Source organism: Mirounga angustirostris, unplaced genomic scaffold (genome assembly GCF_029215605.1).
Source record: "Mirounga angustirostris isolate CCGP_5_RB_7025 unplaced genomic scaffold, mMirAng1.0.hap1 SCAF_12, whole genome shotgun sequence".
Classification (NCBI taxonomy): domain Eukaryota; kingdom Metazoa; phylum Chordata; class Mammalia; order Carnivora; family Phocidae; genus Mirounga; species Mirounga angustirostris.
Window position 1 is genome coordinate 67,616,372 of NW_026991720.1, and position 18,961 is coordinate 67,635,332.

The 18,961-nt window shown below is 42.1% G+C and overlaps 2 protein-coding genes across 4 annotated transcripts in view; both read right to left on the reverse strand.

Annotated features, from left to right (window-relative positions):
• The window catches only part of DYNC1I1 (dynein cytoplasmic 1 intermediate chain 1), a 317,629-nt gene that overhangs the window by 26,027 nt on the left and 272,641 nt on the right, over window positions 1-18,961 (reverse strand). The gene's annotated exons all lie outside the window — the stretch shown is intronic.
• Window positions 15,996-16,712, reverse strand: LOC135362207 (poly(rC)-binding protein 1-like). The gene is made up of 2 exons (XM_064575620.1): window positions 16,062-16,712; window positions 15,996-16,005 (listed from the first exon to the last, which is right to left on the reverse strand). Exons 1-2 carry the CDS (start codon window positions 16,481-16,483, stop codon window positions 15,996-15,998), a joined length of 432 nt encoding a protein of 143 aa, XP_064431690.1. The 5' UTR covers window positions 16,484-16,712.

Sequence of the window (18,961 nt, forward strand, 5' to 3'; positions counted from 1 at the left end):
CTGAAGATGTTACCCATACAATTCTAGGCATCCTTAGCCCCTTATGACAGTAACAGAAATCTTCTTTTTCCCAAAAAAACTAGGAATAGGATGGGAATGGCCCTTTAGCCAGCAGGGATTAACAGCAGGCCTTGCATTAGAGAGTATCATAAAATGATGCTAGGAAGGAGAGATCTGCGTTTTAGTTCACCAAATGTCTACACAGCTTTGAGTGAGGGGCTGCAATGACATGATCTGAAAGAGGAGGAGAACACAGAATGCATGGGCCAGAAAAGGCAATAGGAGAAAGTGGACACAAACTGCAGACGTTGGTAAATTCAACCTAACATCATGGACCTTAGTTTTTTCATCTATAAGATGGAAGACGGGAGCAACTGACCTCAAGAGCTCCCATCGGCTTTCTCGGACTCTGTTCTACAGTAAGGATCGAATGGAATAAAGCTTGTGAAAGTTTTTCTACAAAGAGTTATTCAAAGATAAGGGTTATAATTAAAGCCATCTTCCTTGCGGTTCTGTGAAATTCATATCAGTGACTTTAATAAAACATTTTTTTCTTTCATAAAAATTTACATCTAAAAATGTACCAGGGTGGTTTTTGGTGAGAAACTGGGAATCATGAAAGTAGTGATAGACCTCTTATTTGACCAACTAAAGGAGGAATAAAGAATATTTAAAATTTACATGAGAGAAGCAGGTAGTGAACTCTGTTCCAAAGTGAAACTGTACAACATCCATCAACGTTTTACAATAAAGACTCGATTTGAGCTTTGATTTTATAAGTATACTTCTGACAATGACTAATGCATATTTTTCCAATCAGTTAACTATAAAAGGACTTCATGAAAGATGAAATTCTATTTCTGATGTCAGATCTATACCAAAGTCACATTTAGAGAACATAACGTTTTATTTTTCTTTGTTATTTATTTTCCTCTCATCAGATCTTTAGGCATTCCCAATAGGGTTTAGAATTTTGAAAGTTGGTGAATAGGAAGATTTGTGTTAAAATGCCTCGTAACACCTCCAAACACTGTGGTTCTTGAGGTTGTATTTGCCTCTAAATGATTAGCTTTCAAAGCAGATTTAGTAGAAATGTTTACCCAAGCCGTGAAAGTTTCTTTTGGAGTGGAAGGGAAGTGGGGTGGTGGGTGGGGGTAATACATGGGTAGGTGGGGAAGGGGCCAGAAAACTAACAGAATTTCTATATTTTATTCTGAAATAAAAAGAAAACAAATGGGATCTTACCTTGAAACTACATCCTGTTGGGAAAAAAATGGTGACCAAAATACTAAACAATGAGTAATAAGAAAATGTCCTTCAAAAATTGTCATGTGGGTTCCTGTGAAGTAATTAAAATAGCCAGCCAGTTCTACCAGGAAACATTAAAATGTGAGACCACAATATCACTTTAAAAAAAACCACCAAAGGACCCCAAAACTTCAGGCTCACACAACAATGGATGCCTCTACCATAAAAAGAAAGTGCTTAAACAAACAAACCAAAACTCACAAACTAAACCAAAAAAACCCAACTCTCTTGGCCAAAAAGAGGCGTTGTGAATTTGGTACTACCATTAGAAAACATGATTTGCAACTTAATTTGGGATCCTTCTAAAGCACAAAGTATCCCGTATTTCATCTTCCTTTCTATGTCTCATATTAAAACAATACAGACCAGACCTAAGTGATATCTTTGCCTGTTTCTATCACGATCAGAAATTTGAAATCAGACATAAGTACTTTGGGTGAGCTATTCTTAACAGCACATGGATAGGGGGTCAGCTTGTTTTCTGTAGGCATTAACCAAAACTATATACGGACCTTCATTTGAATTAGTAAATTTAAAATAATTACAAAGAAGTTTCTAGAAATCCAGGAATGTAGCATTTGCCTCTCTATAAATGTAGAAGTTTGGCTAAATAAGTACTGAAGCCACATAAAAGGTGTTCTTTGTTACACTACCTTCCTCTTCTGCTTATTTGCATGTAAGAATCCTCCTAATCCAGGAGGCGCCACCAATAAAGAGGGTAATTATCCATATAAAAGAATGTATACATATTCACAGGTTTTGACTAGTATTTGAGTGTTTAAAGCCATGATAAAAACTACCAGCTTTGCCTAATTCATGAAAGGAATATTTCCCATTGGCATGATTTTTATGAATATCAGCTCCACCTAATGGTTCTTCTTTAAAATGGGCATTTTAGTAGCACAGATCTGTACAGAATCCGGCTGAAAACACTAAACAAACTGGGAGGCTCTCTTAACTTGCTCTCTGCATCCATCTCAGCTGCTCTGGCTCTTTTGGTATGTTCTGCCTTCTTGCCTGAGGTGCGGCAGGCAGAGGGGGTCACTCTATGGCCAAACCAGGAGTGGCCCAGTTGGTTCCTTAGTACAACTGAGGTGGCTTGTTCTCTGGACTGGTACTCTCTCTCTCTGGACTGACATTTTCTCTCTGAAGGGCCACGCAGCTGTAGGAGGCAAACAAGTCCAGAGAACCCCTTTGGTTGCTGCCGCACCAATTCTGTTTCTACTCTGGCTGAGTGGTTTCACGTCCAACATGATAGCAGTTAGAGAAAGAAGCATTCGGCAAACGTAGATAAAAGTCAGGTTGCTCAGACACTTTATTCGAGGTAGGAGGGAAGGGAGTTGGTATTAAGGATGAGGGGGTTTAGGGGGATGATAATGGGTTGGACCTAGAAGCAGCTAGAAGTGTGACTATGAAAAGTCTTAAGATTTGGAAAGCTAGAACGAGCAAATAAAGTGGTACCTGCAGGCATGGTTGTGTCTATTCATTTATTACCTATTTAATGTCAAGCTGTTTAGCTGCATTTTACTAGTGGTTAGATTAAGTGGCAGAACGTTTCCACGCTGATCCTGAAGCTGTCAACCTCCACTCTGGCATCTGGCTTATAAATTGTCTTACCAGTATAAATAAACTAATATATATCTCTATTGTGTAATTCTTAAAGAAATATTTAAAATATCGAAAATTATAAACCTAGATCCATGCATTTTACCTTGATTCGTACTTATTTCTAAAGTGCCAGGTAAACATTTGCTGGTCCCCAGAGCTAGTCTGACGTTAGTGGTCTCACTACACGTAGTAAATATGACATTTTGACAAATTTCATTTTTGTTCAAGAAGTCATATACCCAAATACCCAGATATGTGGGTATAAAATCTAATGGTAAAATGATTTAAATTTTTTTAAGATTGTATTTATTTATTTGAGAGGGGGAGAGAGAGAGAGAAAGAGTGCGGGGAGGGGGGGTAAGGGCAGAGGCAGAGGGAGAAGCAGACTCCCCGCTGAGCAGAGAGCTCGATGCAGGACTTGATTCCAGGACCCTGAGATCATGACCTGAACCAAAGGCAGACACTTAACTGCCTGAGCCACCCAGGTGCCCCAAAATTATTTAAATTTTTTATTCTACCTCTTGCATCAAGGGCACATTTTCAAAGGGTCAAGGCAAGTTTTTTGTGGGTCTGCACTCCTGTGTCTCCTGGTGTTAAACGTAATACATCTTTTATATTATATCTAATACTAGTATAGCTGGTACTTTTATTTATTTCAATCATGGAAAAAACCAGAAAGGAGAATCCTACACAGCAGAAGTTCAAAATATCCTGTTTATATGTAGAACACATTATGTTTCCTATTTTGCAACAGACTTGCTTACCTTATTCTGTTACACTTAAGCCAAATTGAAATTAATCTTTTCAAAAAGCAAACAGAAGCTAAACGTGAGGCAAAGAGACTCGGGACATTGTACATGGCTGTGGGAAAATAACCTATATTAATTAGGAGCCCTGGGCAAACTGCAAGGTTAAGAGATCACATGAAGCTGGCCAAGATGGATCCACACTGGGGTGGTCCAAAAACCATTACTTTGGGTGGTAAAAATGAATTTTGATTTATCTTCCAACATCAGACATACACTGTAGGTTAAATCAGGAGGTGGGGGTAAAGACATCTTTGAATCTCATAATTATAAAGACACTGTGTCTGTTATTTGTTACCCTCATTCTCTCTTTAATATTATTGTTTAGAAAGAAGAAGTGGTGAAGGCAACTTGTGAAAAGGAAAAGCAAACGTTTCCACTCTGGTTGAAAGAGCCAAAGAAAAGATCCACAGCCCTTACTTCTTGCACAATGGGAAAGCCCAGTCAGTTGGGTGAAGGAGTCTCGAAAGTGTTTGTACTTATATGGATTATTTGAATATAAATAACAGGTCCAGGTATGTGTTGGTGGGTGAATGTGGGGAAGGGGGGTGTGGGTGGGGGTAAAAGGACAGGAAGTATGAACACAGGCTACATCTGGCTATGACTTGATGATCACATTCTTGTGGTTTCTTTCAAAGTTAAAATATTCTCCCTGGGTGAGCTTAAAAAATGAACCCCTCTTCCCCCTCACACCCCCCAACCCCCCCCCACAAAAAAAAAAAGACAGAAAAGAATTTGGTGACTGGCAAACATAGTTGTATTGAAAGCCAATCTTAATGTTTGCTATCTTGTGTTCAGAAGGGAGGGGAAGGGAGTGAAAATGAGGATGAGGGGAGAAAAAAGTAAGGCAGACACCACCTGAACAGTGTGTTTATCAGAAAGGCAGCCAGCGGGGCTTTGGGGTTGTGGGGAAAAAAATGCACTCTATCATCCAGTAAGTGTTACTGGCAGTGAAATATTGATTTCGTTAATCTTCTTTCCCATTTTAAGTGTTATCCTTAGATACTGTCATAACAAAAACTTTAACTTGTGATTTTTATTGTATTCTTCTTCCGATATTTTAAACATTGACCAGAATGCTAGAGGAAGTAAATATGCTCAAGGCCCTTTGTTAGAATTATGTAATTTTTAATCTAACCCATTTTAACAAAGTAGGTTATTTTGCTTAGGACATCCAAAAGTAATAACCCATCAACAGTGCTTTCAACTTTGGGCCATCAATAGAAGAAATATAAGATCTAACTCTGTTCTCAAGGACTCACAATCCAGGTAGGACTATGAATATTATGCAATAAAAGGAGAAGGATACGGTTTATTTGGAGGTCTGTTTTCTCATTTTGTCCCAGAAGGATCTATGGTGTCTTACAAATTAAATGTCTGCAAAATTAAGAATAAACACACAGCAGAGGCAGGTAAGATAGACAACGTTCCCTAAGATCCTGAGATAAGCTGATTATTACAGGTGGACCACGAAACAGCCCTAAATTTCCTGACAACTAAGACAAAACATGTCGTATCACAAGAAGGTATGTAAATATCACCGTCTGAAGCAAGAAAGATTACACATTCCTCCTCAAATACACATTTTTGGGGAAAAACTCAAGGAGGAATTTACCATGTCTGTGAATCCCTGGAAGAGACTGGCTTTCTGTCTTGTTTATACCAAAGAAAGAGAACAAGTATGTAGCCAGGTGCGAAATTCTGTGGTACAGCCGTTTGGTGCCAGAGGAATTCGGAGATTCGGGGGGGAGTGGGTGTTGGTGGGTACCGTGGTCTGATGTGGTCAAGGAAGGTATTATCTCGGACAGGTGATGGAACCCGCCTTGGAAGATGCCTAGACTTCGACACATGGGAAGGAAGCCTGTCAAGAAGGGGAAAGCAAAACATGCAAAGACCTGGCTGTGAAAATCAGCATGGAATTCCCAGATGGATGGGAAGCTGAAAAGTGGGGACAGGCTGGTGGACCCTGAGAGTTTGTCCTGAGGAATAAAAGGAATGAATTCTGGTTTGTTTAGGGTGGGGTTGGGGCCATGTTATGTATGGGCTCAAGTACAGAGTTCAGACTTTTTGATGCAATGAGCTACTGACATCTTAAACAGGGATTCACAAATGTGCAGAGCATTGTATTTTGCAGAGGCGCCTACGTTCATGTGTTTTCGGCTCTTCCAGTGTGGATAGCTGAATGATGAAGAGCATTAACTGCGTAGGGAGAAGAAGAAACAGAGTAGGGGTGTAAGATCTAGTTTGTATTTTATTTTTTTTTCTAGTTTGTCCTTTAAACGTGGTGCATTTCAGTCTCTGGAGAAGGTACTCAGGGTAATGTGGCCGTGGAAATGTAGGTCTGGGACTGAAAGGGAGGGCAGGCTTGAAGTCCATGGCCAGGAAGCATTCATGAGAGATGCTGAGGGAGAGGAGAGAGTGGAGAGGAAGGAGAAAAAGAAGACTGTGACAGAAATTTTGAAAAACTGGGCCAAGGAAGTGAAGGGGAAAGAACCAGTGGAGAGGTCTAAGGCAAACCAAGAGACCTAACTGGGGCTGGAGAGGGGCACAAAAATTAGAGGTGGAGAGTACAATGTAAGATGAGTGCTAGAAAGAAACCATTGCATTTAGCAAGTAGGGGCTTACTGATGGCTTCAGAGAGAGTCATGTCAAAAGACTAATCAACGTTTGTTGAGGAGGGGCTTGGGATCTGGGGCAGTGGTCGGTGTGGATGTACACCTGCTCCTCAAGTGGTTTGGCAAGCTAAACCAAATTTTAGGACATGTTTGTGATATTTTAAACTAACCCATCCTTCGAATCATGAACCACCAATCTCTAAGAGGATCCTAACATCACTGGTGTTTGTGTTCAGGGCTGCCTTCTTTTTTTTTTCCTCAAGGTCAACCCACTTGCCATTAGATGTATCATCCTGGACATTTTGGACCATTTCTTACGTGGATTTATATCTTGAGCACCTGGCACCAAGCCTGGCAAATAGGAAGCAGACAAGATACACTGAAAGTGGGTGATGAAGCAGGAAGCATCTAGGTGCAGTCCCAGTTCTGCCTGGCACTTAGGAGCAGAGCCTTGAACTTTCTTCTGATTCTTTGGACTTATAATTCTTTCTTAGTCTCCTCAGGGCTGAACCTCTGCCTTCCCTGGTTGCTTTTTGATTCAGCCTCCTCCTTGGGCTAGCTCTTGTTCTTCTAGCATGCTATTTTGGTTTAGAACCTTTCCCCTCACTCTGGTACCTTGAAACCTAATCTCTGATGAAAGTTAGGGTGACTGCCCAGTCATGGCAAAGATTTCAGCATGTTTGTACACCGGGGGCAAGGAACCAGGAGCAGGGCACTGTTTTGAAGAGGAAAAATGATATGAAACATAGTAATAAAACATAGGCTACTAGTGACTTGGACAATAGGAAATCTAGCCAGGAATTTCCTGTGTATTGTAGGAAAGAAGTGATGGAATTAAATGTCTGAAGAATGATGAATTTTATCTCCTTAAAAACAAACAAAACTTATCCTTGGATTGAAAGCAGCAGTATGTACCTGAGACGCTTTGCAACATATACATTTCAGTTGGGGTGTGTGTGTGTGTGTGTGTGTGTGTGTGTGTGTGTGTGAAAGAGTGACAGACAGACAGACACACACACACAGACATACTTTTCCATGGAATATTCTTATTCTTATATATTTATTTGTCTGGAGAAGAACAGTGATGCCCGGAAACAGGAGAATGGTGCACTGACTATGAAAAAGCCTGAATCCAAATAGGACCACACAACAACTTGATATCCTGCACCAATTAGTAAATATATTCTGTTCATGGTGACAATGGTGAAATGGGTCTCTGGATTCAGCATAAACAAAGTCACTTCTTACATTAACCACATTGCACCAACTGTTCTTGCTACTTTCCCTCAACATCTGCTGCCCCTGGGAGTTAACCTTGGGTGGACTGGAGCTCTTCGGGCACTAGGAATGAGGTGTGTGTGTGTGTGTGTGTGTGTGTGTGTGTGTGTGAGTGTATGAAAGAACCTCATGGGACCTTCATTATTGTTAACTTTTTTGGTCCATAACCAAGGGTCAACTGTGACAATGAAATATCCTTAGCTCTTGTTATGGGCTGCATTGTGTCAGCACCAAAATTCATATGTTGAAGTTCTAACACCCCAGTACCTCAGAATGTGACTGTATTTGGTGAGAGGGTCGTTAAAGAGGTAATTAAGGTTAAATGAGGTCATATGGTGGGCCCTAATCCAATAGAACTGGTGTCCTTGTAAGATGAAGAGATTAGGACACAGACATGTACAGAGGAAGACCATGTGAAGACACAGGAAGACCCCCAACTGCAAGCCAAGGAGAGAGGACTCGGAAGAAATCAACTCTGTCAATACCTTGATCTTGGCCTTCTAACCTCCAGAACTCTGAGGAAATAAACTGCTGTTGCTTTAGCCACCCTGTCTGTGGTACTTCGTCATGGCAGCCCCAGCAAACAAATAGAGTTCTCAAATGAAAAGGAACATCTCCTTTTTCTTGGTCTCTAATGCACATCCAATTGGGAACATTCACCCTACAATTCTGTATGTAGGGAATTGCCCCAAGACTGCAAGACATATATGGCTTCTGAGCAGCTATTTTCCCCTTCCTGATCATGCCCCCTTGTGATCAATGACGGCACCTCTCCCTTGTGCCTACTGCCCCTTCCACTAAGGGGGCCTGTAGTGAATATAAAAATATGACCCCTTCTGGAGACAGCAGAGCCTCTTTTATATTTCTCACTTAGCTTTAAATCATACCCAGAGTTCTGCAGTGGTGTTGAGACAATGAGGACAGGTGAGGACAGGGGGTGGAAAGCTATGTGGAATTCAATGCCATCTCAATACAAATGGCCCACACCATTGCAGGGGTGGAACTCAACAGAAACCAGAAATTACAGTTCTGTTCAATTCAATCAGTCACTTAGCCTGAAGACAGACTATTTTTTCTCTCCCGAAACAGAAGTCTTCTGTGCTTGAGATGAGAGTTTATTTTGGTTTAATTTTGTCACCCTCTGCAGGCTCAGTCTTGGCCTCCCTTTCTTTTAGGAACGGTAGTCGGTGGGTGAGATGGGTGGCAGGGTCAGGGGGCAGGAAAAGGCAAGGCAAACAGGCAGGGCAGATGGAGCATGACAAGGCTCCTAAAGCTGAACCCTCTCATCCACGGGTTGGGGTTAACCTTTAAACTCGAGCAGGCAGGCCCCTGCCCAGCTCTCCTTTATCAGCCTCCTTAAAGACTCATTACTGCTGAATGGGTTCCTGAGGTTGGAAAAATTTCAAAGACTTTTTGAATACATCTCTACAGCTCTCTTAACAATAGGATCTATCAAACAGCAAGGGGAAGGCTCTGTTTAAAAGCACCGAGAGGAGATCAGATGAATGCGTTTGATTGCTAAAGTGACTAATTTATTTTTACACAGTATTAATGATGCTACAATAACCAATATCTATAGCCTGGTTTTGACAGTTTATTGCAAGGGTTCTCATTGTTTAAAAAAGAAGAAAAAGGAAAAAAAAAGAAAGTACCAAAGAAAGAGAGTGTTTTATTTTGCTACATTTCCATTTGTTAACAAAACTCCTCATAAGCAAAACCAGAGGTCATTAGCAAACAACCAAAACATGCCTGTCTCCAGAAGAATACAACTCCCTTCATCATTTAAAATGCAGCGCTGCTGAAAACCCAAATCATGACAAATCCTTAACATGAAAAATTCATGCAGACTTGAAACCAGCTGACTTGACTTTGGGTTTGTGTTCCTTAAAATTACTTAGAAAATACCATAATCTTCTCTTCGTGCGGCTGGATGGGGGCCAGGGCCCTGGTTCCAGAGGCAAAGGGCGAAACTAAAAATCATATCTGAACAGACAGCTCCACCCGCTCTCCCAAGACCACTTGGCCCCGCGACAAAAAGTGAGGTCTAAAGCACATTCATCCACGGCCTGGGTTTTTGGCCAAAACTCAAGACTCTTATAGGACAAACAAAATGAAATCCAAAATGTTATCACTCTCACCTTTAGAAGTCAAATGGCCTTAAATGATCGTATTGCATATATGGTGAGTGGTTCACATTTGCCAGGTATCAGGGAACCAAGAGAGCTGTATTGAAATGTAGCTTTGTTTAGGAGAAGGGTCTTTAGCTGAAAGTTTAAATTCCAAAAATCACTTTGGAATTTTTGACAATAATTGAGTGAGGTGTCTACATATGTGTGCATGTGCATGCGTGAGAGAGAGAGAGAGAGAGAGAGAGAGAGAGAGAGAGAGAGAGAGATGTCCACACCAAACAAAACCCTTTGAGAGTGAAAGGTAGGAATGGGGACTCCACTGTGGGGGCCTGTTTGCTTGGCGCCCCCAGACTATGGGTAAACCTCTCTGTGCTCTTCATTCTCCTTCACTGAAAGCTTCAGTTCCTAAGGACTCACTCTCCGCAACGCCCACCCACTCTGACACCCCCGCTCTCTCATGTGCTTTGGATGGGTGAGAGCCAGGAGAGACTGTCAAGTAATTTTTACCTCCTGCTGAGCTAGTGACAGGCTCAGTACAAATAAGTATATTGAGAAAGGACCTCCATGCCACAGATCCTATGGCCAGCCCTCCAACAAGACAATCTGGGGCTATGAATACCACCGTCTGGTCCCACTGGGGCAGATCAGTGCTAAAATGGTAGGGCCACGCTTTCCAAATATGCTTTCCCCAATCCCCTAATCAAAACCCTCTGCTCCAGCCAGTGTCTGAATTCACAGCTGCAGAGTCCTCTCTGCACTCTGGAAACCTTTTGGCCCTCAAGCCTTTGTTTCCCTTGGAGAATGTTCTACTCTCTCCCCTTCTCACACGCCGTCCAATCCTGTGGTCCCAATCAAGCCCTCACCCACAATGCCCCTCAAACACTCACACAGGCGCAGAGATGTCTCGGTCCCCCAGGCCTCAGACATTGTTTTGGGACTTCTTTTCAGGCACTGGGTCTGGGGCTGCCTTGGAGCCTGTCCGAGGCAGTTATATTTAAATATATTCTTACTTCATTCCTAAATTGTTGTTTAGTTTTCCAGGTAGAGCAAGGGTTTTTCTTTTTTTTTTAAGACTTCATTATTAGAGCAGTTTTATATTCATAGCAAAATTGAGCGGAAAGTACAGAGATTTCCCACATACCCCCTGTCCCGACACATGGACAGCCTTCCCAGAGCGGTAGATTTTTACAAGTGCTGAATCTACACTTGTACAACATTATCACTCAAAGCCCATCGAGGACATTAGGGTTCACTCTTGGTGATATGCATTGTATGGGGTGGGACAAATGCGTACTGACCTCTGCTCACCACTGTAGTATCCCACAATGCAGTTTCACAACCCAGAAATGTCTCTATTAGAGCAAGGTTTTGCAGACAATTCTGGGGCCCTGGGGGTTTAATTCTCGAGGAGAAGGAGATGTAGGAGTTCCCTAGGAGAAATATTAATTTTATATTTTCCTCTGGGTAATATGAGTCAAGAGATGAGGTTAACCTGCTTTGGGTCAGCTGGATGTTGCCGCCTTCTAACCGTGGAAGTCAGAGGCCTGCAGGAGTGTTTTGGTATCGTCATGGCAGGCCAGGGGGAAGAGACCCTGAGGAACCATGAAGAGGAAATGGCCCATTTGTGTCAGGTGAAGGTCGTTCTTGGAGTCCTCACATGGCACAGCGTCTCCAGTGAAGTCAGCCTGAGTCACACCGTGTCCCTTTACTTTCAAGGAAACCTTGTCACTTAAGTTAATATAGTTCATTTAAATGGTATTTTGGGGGTGTAAATTTAATCTGTAATTTGGGGGGACTTATAAAATTATTTAAGAGTTATAACCTATAGCTCATACACATTTTATTTTTATTATTATTATTATTTTTTTTTTTTTTTTAATTTTTTTATTCTTATGTTAATCCCCTTACATTACAACATTAGTTTTAGATGAAGTGTTCCATGATTCATTGTTTGTGCATAACACCCAGTGCTCCATGCAGAATGTGCCCTCCTAAATACCCACCACCAGGCTAACCCATCCTCCCACCCCCCTCCCCTCTAGAACCCTGTTTGTTTTTCAGAGTCCATCGTCTCTCATGGTTCGTCTACCCCTCCGATTTCCCCCGCTTCATTCTTCCCCTCCCGCTACCTTCTTCTTCTTCTTCTTTTTTTTTTTTTCTTAACATATATTGCATTATTTGTTTCAGAGGTACAGATCTGAGATTCAACAGTCTTGCACAATTCACAGCGCTTACCAGAGCACATACACTCCCCAGTGTCTATCACCCAGTCCCCCCATCCCTCCCACCCCACCCCCCACTCCAACAACACTCAGTTTGTTTCCTGCGATTAAGAATTCCTCATATCAGTGAGATCATATGATACATGTCTTTCTCTGTTTGACTTATTTCACTCAACATAATACCCTCCAGTTCCATCCACGTCGTTGCAAATGGCAAGATCTCATTCCTTTTGATGGCTGCATAATATTCCATTGAATATATATACCACATCTTCTTTATCCATTCATCTGTCGATGGACATCTTGGCTCTTTCCACAGTTTGGCTATTGTGGACATTGCTGCTATAAACATCGGGGTGCACGTAGCCCTTCGGATCCCTACTTTTGTATCTTTGGGGTAAATACCCAGTAGTGCAATTGCTGGATCATATGGTAGCTCTATTTTCAACTTTTTGAGGAACCTCCATACAGTCTTCCAGAGTGGCTGCACCAGCTTGCATTCCCACCAACAGTGGAGGAGGGTTCCCCTTTCTCCGCATCCCCGCCAACATCTGTCGTTTCCTGACTTGTTAATTTTAGCCATTCTGACTGGTGTGAGGTGATATCTCATTGAGGTTTTGATTTGGATTTCCCTGATGCCGAGCGATATTGAGCACTTTTTCATGTGTCTGTTGGCCATTTGGATGTCTTCTTTGGAAAAATGTCTGTTCATGTCTTCTGCCCATTTCTTAATTGGATTCTTTGTTCTTTGGGTGTTGAGTTTGATGAGTTCTTTATAGATTTTGGATACTAGCCCTTTATCTGATATGTCATTTGCAAATATCTTCTCCCATTCTGTCGGTTGTCTTTTGGTTTTGTTAACTGTTTCCTTTGCTTTGCAAAAGCTTCTTATCTTGATGAAGTCCCAATAGTTCATTTTTGCCCTTGCTTCCCTTGCCTTTGGCGATGTTTCTAGGAAGAAGTTGCTTCGGCTGAGGTCAAAGAGGTTGTTGCCTGTGTTCTCCTTTAGGATTTTGATGGACTCCTGTCTCACATTGAGGTCTTTCAACCATTTGGAGTCTATTTTTGTGTGTGGTGTAAGGAAGTGGTCCAGTTTCATTCTTCTGCATGTGTCTATCCAATTTTCCCAACACCATTTGTTGAAGAGACTGTCTTTGTTCCATTGGACATTCTTTCCTGCTTTGTCGAAGATTAGTTGACCATAGAGTTGAGGGTCCATTTCTGGGCTCTCTATTCTGTTCCATTGATCGATGTGTCTGTTTTTGTGCCAGTACCATGCTGTCTTGATGATGACAGCTTTGTAATAGAGCTTGAAGTCCGGAATTGTGATGCCACCGGCTTTGCTTTTCTTTTTCAATATTCCTCTGGCTATGCGGGGTCTTTTCTGGTTCCATACAAATTTTAGGATTATTTGTTCCATTTCTTTGAAAAAAGTGGGTGGTATTTTGATGGGGATTGCATTGAATGTGTAGATTGCTCTAGGTAGCATTGACATCTTCACAATATTTGTTCTTCCAATCCATGAGCATGGAACGTTTTTCCATTTCTTTGTGTCTTCCTCAATTTCTTTCATGAGTATTTTATAGTTTTCTGAGTACAGATCCTTTGTCTCTTTGGTTAGATTTATTCCTAGGTATCTTATGGTTTTGGGTGCAATTGTAAATGGGATCGACTCCTTAATTTCTCTTTCTTCTGTCTTGTTGTTGGTGTATAGGAATGCCACTGACTTCTGTGCATTGATTTTATATCCTGCCACTTTACTGAATTCCTGTATGAGTTCTAGCAGTTTTGGGGTGGAGTCTTTTGGGTTTTCCACATAAAGTATCATATCATCTGCAAAGAGTGAGAGTTTGACTTCTTCTTTGCCAATTTGGATGCCTTTGATTTCTTTTTGTTGTCTGATTGCTGTGGCTAGGACTTCCAATACTATGTTGAATAGCAGTGGTGATAGTGGACATCCCTGCCGCGTTCCTGACCTTAGGGGGAAAGCTCTCAGTTTTTCCCCATTGAGAATAATATTTGCTGTAGGTTTTTCATAGATGGCTTTTATGATATTGAGGTATGTACCCTCTATCCCTATACTCTGAAGAGTTTTGATCAAGAAAGGATGCTGTACTTTGTCAAAAGCTTTTTCGGCATCTATCGAGAGGATCATATGATTCTTGTTCTTTCCTTTGTTAATGTACTGTATCACATTGATTGATTTGCGGATGTTGAACCAACCTTGCAGCCCAGGGATAAATCCCACTTGGTCATGGTGAATAATCCTTTTAATGTACTGTTGGATCCTATTGGCTAGTATTTTGGTGAGAATTTTTGCATCCATGTTCATCAGGGATATTGGTCTGTAATTCTCCTTTTTGATGGGGTCTTTGTCTGGTTTGGGGATCAAGGTAATGCTGGCCTCATAAAATGAGTTTGGAAGTTTTCCTTCCGTTTCAATTTTTTGGAACAGTTTCAGAAGAATAGGTATTAATTCTTCTTGAAATGTTTGGTAGAATTCCCCTGGGAAGCCATCTGGCCCTGGGCTTTTGTTTTTTGGGAGATTTTTGATGACTGCTTCAATTTCCTTAGTGGTTATAGGTCTATTCAGGTTTTCTATTTCATCCTGGTTCAGTTTTGGTAGTTGATACATCTCTAGGAATGCATCCATCTCTTCCAGGTTATCTAATTTGCTGGCATAGAGTTGCTCATAATATGTTCTTATAATTGTTTGTATTTCTTTGGTGTTGGTTGTGATCTCTCCTCTTTCATTCATGATTTTGTTGATTTGGGTCATTTCTCTTCTCTTTTTGATAAGTCTGGCCAGGGGTTTATCAATCTTGTTAATTCTTTCAAAGAACCAGCTCCTAGTTTCGTTGATCTGTTCTACTGTTCTTTTAGTTTCTATTTCATTGATTTCTGCTCTGATCTTTATGATTTCTCTTCTCCTGCTGGGTTTAGGCTTTATTTGCTGTTCTTTCTCCAGCTCCTTTAGGTGTAGGGTTAGGTTGTGTACTTGAGACCTTTCTTGTTTCTTGAGAAAGGCTTGTATTGCTATATACTTTCCTCTTAGGACTGCCTTTGCTGCATCCCAAAGATTTTGAACAGTTGTGTTTTCATTTTCATTAGTTTCCATGTATTTTTTTAATTCTTCTTTAATTTCCTGGTTGACCCATTCATTCTTCAGTAGGATGCTCTTTAGCCTCCATGTATTTGAGTTCTTTCCGACTTTCCTCTTGGGATTGAGTTCTAGTTTCAAAGCATTGTGGTCTGAAAATAGGCAGGAAATGATCCCAATCTTTTGGTACCGGTTGAGACCTGATTTATGACCTAGGATGTGGTCGATTCTGGAGAATGTTCCATGGGCAGTAGAGAAGAATGTGTATTCCGTTGCTTTGGGGTGGAATGTTCTGAATATGTCTGTGAAGTCCATTTGGTCCAGTGTGTCATTTAAAGTCTTTATTTCCTTGTTGATCTTTTGCTTAGATGATCTGTCCATTTCAGTGAGGGGGATGTTAAAGTCCCCCACTATTATTGTATTGTTGTTGATGTGTTTCTTTGCTTTTGTTATTAATTGCCTTATATAATTGGCTGCTCCCATGTTAGGGGCATAGATATTTACAATTGTTAGATCTTCTTGTTGGATAGATCCTTTAAGTATGATATAGTGTCCTTCCTCATCTCTTATTACAGTCTTTGGTTTAAAATCTAATTTGTCTGATATAAGGATTGCCACCCCAGCTTTCTTTTGGTGTCCATTAGCATGGTAAATGGTTTTCCACCCCCTCACTTTCAATCTGGGGGTGTCTTTGGGTCTAAAATGAGTCTCTTGCAGACAGCATATCGATGGATCTTGTTTTTTAATCCAGTCTGTTAGCCTGTGTCTTTTGATTGGGGCATTTAGCCCATTTACATTCAAGGTAACTATTGAAAGATAGGAATTTAGTGCCATTATATTGCCTGTAAGGTGACTGTTACCATATATTGTCTGTGTTCCTTTCTGGTCTATGTTGCTTTTAGGGTCTCTCTTTGCTTAGAGGACCCCTTTCAAGATTTCCTGTAGGGCTGGTTTTGTGTTTGCAAATTCCTTTAGTTTTTTTTTGTCCTGGAAACTTGTTGGGCAGCATATCCCCCGCCACCTGGACTTGGGCCCCCGTACTCTCGCGGATCTCTTTGATCTTACACCCGCCTTTCCCAATCAGGGAGCCGCACTGGGTGGCCGGCACCACCAGCCTCAGGGTGACCGGGGGCCTGCTGGCCGCCGTGCTGTTGGTCATGGAGCTGTTGATATCTTCTTCCAGCTTGTCGATGATCATAGCGAAGGCCTTAAAGATGGCATTGGTAGGGCCGGTCAGAGTGATGATTCTCTCCGGGCAATTCCCCTCCGAGATGTTGATCCGCGCGCCACTCTCCTCGCGGATCCTCTTAACCGACTCCCCTTTCTTCCCAATGATGCTTCCTACTTCCTTTCCGTGCATAAGCAGCCGAATGGTGAGAGTCACATTTAGTCCACTTTCAGTCACACCGGCATCCATGGCGAGCGGCGGGCGGCGTTCGGGGGAGTTGGGCTCGTTACGTGGTCAAGTCTTTGGTGGCTGGCGGGGGGAGGGGAGGTGTAGGCCCAAAACTGCCGGCGCGAGGCGAGCGAGGGCCGCGGGAGCGAGCGGGCGCGGGCGGGAGGCCGCGGCGTCGTCGCAGGGGCGGGCGGCGGCGGCGGAGGGGGCGAGCGGGGCCGGGAGCGGCGGGCGGGCGGGTGGGCGAGGGCGCGGCGGTGGCGACTCCGGCGGCAGCCTCCTATTTTTATTATTATTTTTAAAGATATTATTTATTCATTTGAGAGAGAGAGAGCATGCGTGTGCCCGCCACCGGGGAGAAGGGCGGAGGGAAAGAAGCAGACTCCCCATGAGCCTGAGGCAGGGCTCGATCCCACAACCCTGAGATCAGGGCCTGAGCCAAAATCATGAGTCGACGCTCAACTGACTGAGCCACGCAGGCGCCCCAGCTCATATATATTTTAAAACCTTCAGTGTCTTTTCATTATTCGTTCAAACAGAACCCAAGCTTCTCCTTAGACCAACAAGACCATGCTTACTTGACCTCTGATTACCTTCTCAATCTCCTCTTCTGCCATTCTATTTTTGCTGCAAACATGGAGGCCTTTGTCCTGTTCCTCATACAAATCAAGTCAAGCTTGCTCCTCAGTTCGCAGTCATTTACATTTGTTCCCTACAACAGCCTCCTTCCCCTCACCTTCAGAGAGCAAACTCCTTTTCATCACTTATGTCTACTCAGGTGTCCTCTCTGCAGAGAGGATTGCCCTAGTCACCCATCTAAAATAGCTGTCCCTGATGTCCTGTCACTCTCTACCTCAATCCTGCTTCATTGGTTTCCTAACACCTACCACTATCTGAAATTTATTATGTACAGTTGGTCCTCATTTATTAATGGATTCTGTATTTTTGCATTTGCTTACTCTCTAAGGTTTATTTGTAAGCTCCAAATCAGTGTTTCACAGTCATTCATGGACAAGGGCAGAGTGGAGGAAAATTTGAGTCACCTGGCATGCACATTCCCAGCTAAGGTTGAATAAGACAATGTTCTGCTTTCTTGTTTCAGTTCCCATACCATAAATAAATGCGCTTTTTGTAGTTTATTTGGTGCCATGATTTTTTATTTTTATAGTTTTTTTGTTGGTGATTTCACTGTTTATAATGGCCCCCAAGCATGGTGCTGTTGTCCAGTGCTCCTAAGCACAAGACTGTGATGTGCCTTACTGACAAAATACATATTTCTTTTTTTTTTTTTGAAAGAAAGAGAGAGAGAAAATGTGCGAGCGGGCGGTGGGGGTGGGGAGGGACAGAGGGAGAAGGAGAGAGAATCTCAAGCTGGTTCCATACCCAGCATGAAGCCCAATGCAGGGCTCAATCTCACGACCCTGAGACCATGACCTGAGCTGAAATCAAGAGTCACTTAACCCATGGAGTCACCCAGGTGCCCCCAAACAAGATCATGTATTGGCTGATGAAAATGTAGTGACCAGAGGCTCTCAGGAACCTAATCCTGTATTTCCCCTAGAAACAATAGTTACGGGTCTGTGATTTCATTATGGCAACTTTACAGAACACAACTGCCATGAATAAGGATTGGTTATTATTATTTTTTTTTTGATGTGCATACTTTTTTCTTCCCATCCAGAATGAACATGCCTGTGAAGTCAAGTATTTTGTCTACCTTTGTTACTTTGTTCAGTGTCTAGACCATAATAAGACCTCAATAGTTATGTATGAAATGAATAAATACAAGGAGTGTATACCTTAGTCTCTGTTTATATGTATTTGATTATAAAGAAAATAAGGTAATGTTGGAGGTTGGCAAGAACTTTTTCCTTTAAAGTCCATTCTTTACTCAAGTTTGAGTAACAAGATGTATACTACGCATCCACTGGTAGCAGGAACCATGTCTCATCTCTATTCTTGTGCAAGTCCTTGGTAGAAGGTTAAACATACACTAAGTTCTTTTTTTTTTTTTTTAAGATTTTATTTATTTGCGAGAGAGAGAGAGAATGAGAGACAGAGAGCATGAGGGGGAGGAGGGTCAGAGGGAGAAGCAGACTCCCTGCTGAGCAGGGAGCCTGATGTGGGACTCGATCCCAGGACTCCAGGATCATGACCTGAGCCGAAGGCAGTTGCTTAACCAACTGAGCCACCCAGGTGCCCTACACTAAGTTCTTTTTGACTGTTGGTTTAATGAACAAATAATTGATCAAATATACTATTCTTTTGATTAGAAGGATAGAGAAGGCAATACTTGCCTTTACTTAGTAGAATATATTTTTAAATATTTATTTATTTGAGAGAGAGAGAGCATGCACAAGTGGGGGGAGGGGCAGAGGGAGAGAATCTTTAAGCAGATTCCCCACTGAGTGCAGAGCCCAATGTGGGGCTTGATCCCAAGACTCGTGAGATCATGCCCTGAGCTGAAACCAAGAGTTGGATGCTCAATCGACTGAGACA